Source organism: Egretta garzetta, unplaced genomic scaffold, assembly GCF_000687185.1.
Source record: "Egretta garzetta isolate BGI_Z169 unplaced genomic scaffold, ASM68718v1 scaffold34, whole genome shotgun sequence".
NCBI lineage: Eukaryota > Metazoa > Chordata > Aves > Pelecaniformes > Ardeidae > Egretta > Egretta garzetta.
The window spans coordinates 4631803-4636940 of NW_009259586.1; the positions used below are offsets into that span (position 1 = coordinate 4631803).

Here is a 5138-nt window from a genome sequence, read left to right on the forward strand (position 1 = left end):
AACCGCTACATCTACATGTTCATCGCGCCTCTCGCAGTGCCCATCATAACCCCTCTGGTTGCTCTTGGTATGTGTCCCAACCACCTTGGGATGGGGTGTTGGGTATGGTGAGCTCGTATACTGTCCAGGTCTCACCCCACCAAAGGGTGGAAGAAGGGAGTCCTGCTTTGGAGGCATCACATTAACCATGTCAGCCCACATAGGGCTGCAGCAAAGGCAGGTGATGCTGTGCCTTCTCCAGGGAAGGCATCTGCTGCATCTCTTCTTTCTGCTGGTGCTCAGAGATGCTTCACATTTTCCTACATTGGGTCAAGAGTTGGAAGCTCTGGCAAAAGCTGTCATGAGCCCAAAGCACCCCAGATTTGCTCTCCTATAATTCTGACCCTTGGCCACAGCAGGGTTCAGCATCGCACGTAGGTCTCTGGCTGGTCAGAGGATCGCACGGGGAGTGTTTGCTGACTGCGTATGGGATGGAGTTATGGGGGTCTCTGGGGGCTGGGACGCAATGAGCTTGGGCAGACAAAGCGGTGGCTTGGGGGAAATAATGGTTCTAGGAAATGAGTGGGGAGAAGAGCCCAGAAAATAGTAAGAGGCTGAGGAAGCCCAGGCTATCGGGCTGAACACAAGCTCTGGGCAATGCCAAAAGTGCAGATGATGACTTGGCAAGTTGTAAGAAATGAAGATGCAGCCAAATCCCTGTGTGATGATGCACACCTGGAGCCTCTGCCAGGGCTGCAGCCCGCAGGGCACGGCCCTGGGGGTGGTCTGGGCCCCAACCCCAAAGATCAGCAGGGCTGGGGGGTTTGGGCCAAAGTGGAGGATGGGGAAAGGGAGATGAAGAATAGGATGGAATGGGATGGGCTGTAGGTTTATCAGCATGCCAGGCAGCCTGGCTGCTGGAGCAGTGGTGGTGGGGAAGCACCAGCACCTTGCCCATGTGCTGCCTCTTCTTCCTCACACAGACTTGTTGAGGAACGTGGAGTGGAAAGCAGCTCTCCGGACCCTCTGCTGCATGTTTCTGGGTCTTTACTGCCATTACTGGCTGCTGCTCCACGTCTCAGGCTTCCAGTCGCCGTGGTCCGCCCTGCTCTGCATGCTGCTCACCCGCTCCCTCCTGGCCCATCCCTACATCCATGTCAACATATTCCAGGTAGAGACTTGAAGCTCTGCGATGTCACGATGGTGCTGGAGACAGGCCAGCCACCAACCAGCGCCGGTGACAGAGCCCTGATGCTGCTGGCTGGAACTTGTGTTAGCTTAAGGCGAGCGGCCTCGGTTGTCACCATGTGACCTCATCATGGGGAGGTCAGGAGGGTGGTGCTGGGATGGACAGGGGTGGCCCTGGGAGAGCCTCAGGGCAGATGGGCGCGAAGGGCTGGAGGGTGATGTCCTCTGTGGTGGCTTGCAGGACGGGGGTCTGGTGTGTTTGCACGTGTATGCACAGTTGGTGTTGCAGATCCTGGGATGGAGAGAAGCTGGTGGCACACAGCATGGGTGGGTTGGGGGACAGAGCCCAGGTGCTCCTTGGTGGCTCCATGGACAGGCGAGAGCAGGATGGAGTGACTTTAGGAATGAATCCAGTGTTGGGGTTGGCAGCCAAACCCCAAAATGTGGCTCAGCCTGGCCAGTGCCTTCATGCTCTTGCATGGCTGGAGTCGTGGCTTGCTCTGCTGGGAAGGGGCCGGGGGGTGGCAGGTGCCACAGGGTCCCCACCTCCCTGTCCCACAGCACATCGGCCTCCCCATGTTCGCGGCCGATCGGAAACCCAAGCGGATCCACCTGATGAGCCTGGGCGTCCTCAACCTGCCCCGCAACGCCCTGCTCGACTGGTCCTTTGGCCACTCGCTCATCAGCTGCCATGTGGAGCATCACCTCTTCCCCTGCCTCTCTGACAACATGTGCCTGAAGGTGAGATGGCCCCGTGGGGCGGATGAGCATGTTGGGAGGTGACATGGGGACAAGACCATCCATCTACCACCAAAATCCTGCAAGCCCCCTCCCCTCCCCGCCACCAGACCTCTCTGCACTGTTCCTCCCATGCTATAGACCTCTTACTGCTTTGCAACAGCTCCTAAACCACCTCCTTCCATCTCCACTTCTGTTTCTCCTGGGTTTCCTCTTCCTGCTCCTTCCCCTGGTCCCAATTCCAGCCTGCAGCAGCCTCCCAGTCATCCGGGATCCTCCCAACTCCTCCCTTGGGAAAGCATCTCCAGTGCTGTGCAGCCTGGCATTCATTTCAGCCAGTGTCCAGGCAAATCTCCCTATAATTTCAGTCGTGCCCTTACTGGTTGCCCTGAGGTGTGGGGTGTGTTCAAAATGTGGGCTCCGAGCACTGCCCCAGCTGGAGGGGATCCCAAGGCAGGCCCGTGCACTGCCCTTCAGCACAGGATCTCCACTCATTTAATGCTGTGCAGTTATTTTCAGTCTCAATTCAGGGGAAAAAAAATAAGTAATAGTAATAGAGGGAGCGGGAGCACCAGTGAGTTTTGGGTCATGCCCTTTGCTCGAGCTCATGGGGCTGGTGGGACCTGCCTCCCACAAAGGCGTGTTGGGGGCAAGGGGTAATTAGGTTGGTGGCTCCCAGCCCCACCACTGAGCTGGCTGTGTGGGCACATGAGGATAAACGATGGGTGCAAGTGATGAGCATGCATGGCTGGCCCTCATTTAAAGCCTTGTTAGGGCATGGCTCCTAATCCAGTGCCCTGAAAATTATTTTGCCAGGGTGAACTCCCCATGTTGCTGCAATTGGAAACCGCCTTCCTCAATTTTCACAGCAAATATGTTATAGGTGGGGCTGCCATCTCCAGCCCTGTTTTGGGCATGTGGGATGGGTTTTCCCAGCACCTTGTGGGGATCTTGGTGACGCCTCAGGCTGGGAACCTTGTACAATTGCCAGGACATCTGGCACCGAGGTGACTCCACCTTTGCCTTTGCAGATCAAACCCATTGTCTCCCAGTACCTGAAGCAGAAGAAGCTACCATACAACGAGGACACCTACGCCTCCAGGCTGCGGCTCTTCCTCCAGAGATACGAGGAGCTGATGGTCCACGCTCCCCCCATAACGGAGCTGGTGGGCATCCAGTGAGGACAGGGCCCCAGGACTCAGGGGCTGCTTCCCACAGGGACTTGCAGCAGGGATGGTGTGAGCAGGATCAGGGGCTACGCAGACACACGCCCCATAAAGCCATCGCGTAGGAAACATCTCTCCCTGATGTCTTGCTTTTGGCTAGATAATGATGCACGGAGCCACTGCGGGAGGAGAGCCAGGCAGTGCAACACCAGGGATGGAAAAGGGGGGCTCCCCCCACAAGTTATTCCCAACCAGGGCTTAATTTTATCCACTCTGCTTTCACGCCTGGGGAGAGGAACCCCCCAGTCTGCTGGCTGGGGCCTCCCTGCAGCAGGACCATGGGGGATGCAGCACCGTGTCCAGGGCATCCGGAGCTGGTTCCCGGCTGAGAACGGCTGGGGTCTGTAGGAAGGGGCTGCAAATGCGTGGTGGTGGGGCTCAGGGAAGGGTTGGATCATGGGGAGGGGGTTGCATCACTGCTGTCTGTGCTTTGCCTGACTTTGGGGTAAATCAGTCCCTTCTAGGAACAATGATTTGGCAAATTCAGCCTTAACACGTTGAAGTGGATTTTCTTTATTACCGGGTTTTGTTGCTAGAGCAAATCATACTGGTATCCCGCAGTGCCCAGGGCAGGGCTGAGGGAAAGACCCCCGCCCCATGTGGGTTATCTGTACTGGGGTGCTGGAGGGGACCCCAAACCTGATCATTGCTCTTGCAAGAGTTTAGCAGGAGAATCACCTGCTGGAGACAGGCATCCCCAGGGCTTGGGAGGCTTTCCCTGCCTAGGGAGGGTGAACTCAGTCCACTGAGCCACTGCCAATGGGTGGGATGCTCACGTGGCTGCTTCCAACCCCCTCTGGGATGACGTGCCTCACTTTTCCCGGGGTGCTCTGCTGTCCCAGACCTGCAAGACCGATGACAAAGTCCAGCCCGGCATCACGGTGGGGAGCTGGCAAGAGAAAAGGCAACTGGCCCAACTGGGACCTGTGCAGGGGTCAGTGCTGTCTCTGGGCTTTGTGAGGCTTTGCTCCCTGATTTGTGCTGTCCCCCACAAGGGCTGGAACCCCCAGCCTCACAACCAGGATTTATAAGGCTCCAAATTGCAAACATGTCTCGAGGAACAGGGATGCTCTGCCCTGGTCCTGGCCTGTGGCAAGTTGAGGGTTGCAGTGGGCAGCCCGTGGTGTTTGCCCTTCAGTGGGCATTAAGTACCCCATTCTCCTTCACCAAGTGCGGGGACATCCTCAGACCCACTGGGGAAGGGTCTCCATGTGGCCGCTGTGACATGAGGCCGGAGCTGGGATGGCCATGGCATGTCCCTGTGTAGCAGATCCAGGCTCAGGGGCAGGGAAATCAGTGTGACCCCTTGGGCATCAGAAATAGGAAATTAGTGATCTATCCTGCGCTGGGGCCTGGGGGATGCTGATGTCCTCGGTTGGTGGCATCGCCATGTCACCTCTAACCGGCCCCATGTGGGTTTATCAATCCAGGACATTGTGAAAGATCCAAAGGGCAAATTCTCGCCCTTTGAGCAAGGGTTACGCCGGGTCTGTAGGTGGGGGGGAGCTGAGCAGGGGCAGGGGTGGCTGAATCAAATAGCCCGAGTGTTCTTGGGGCTCACCCAGGGCTTGGGGGTGGCAGAGACTCTCCCACCCCTGTGATTAGTTCCTTAATTGAGCATCAGAACCAAATTATGCTAAATGTGCCAATTTAACGGTGCTCCTGGCTCCAACAAAGGAGGGGTGAGCGTTTATTAGCAGCGCTTTCAGTTCAGACAGGGTAATCTCAGCCTCACGTGTCCCCACTCAGAGGGAGAGGGGTAGGCACGAAATGCTCTTCCTCCTCGCCTGTTGCAAAGAGATCAGTCCCAAAATGTTTCCAAGCCTTGGTGGGAGCAACAGCCCTCTCCACAGCTGGACTTCATGGATATTGTTTAACGCAGTGCCATCTAAAGGCAAGTGTTCGCAGGTTTGTCAGCCAGTGGGAGATGACTTGTGATTTGGGAAATATGTGGATTGTTCCCTATCGGAGGTGGCAGATACAGCAGAGGTTAATGGGGAAAAGGGA

General features: G+C 56.7%; 1 protein-coding gene across 1 annotated transcript in view; it reads left to right on the plus strand.

Moving 5' to 3' along the window:
• Positions 1 to 3086, plus strand: part of FADS6 (fatty acid desaturase 6) — a 5195-nt gene extending 2109 nt beyond the window's left edge. The window contains exons 4-7 of the mRNA XM_009637855.1: positions 1 to 67; positions 963 to 1150; positions 1729 to 1908; positions 2937 to 3086. The exon at positions 1 to 67 is cut by the window's left edge and continues 19 nt beyond it. Coding sequence (XP_009636150.1) covers positions 1 to 67; positions 963 to 1150; positions 1729 to 1908; positions 2937 to 3086 — 585 coding nt within the window. The remainder of the gene's footprint in view (positions 68 to 962; positions 1151 to 1728; positions 1909 to 2936) is intronic.
• Positions 3087 to 5138: the final 2052 nt, after the last annotated feature.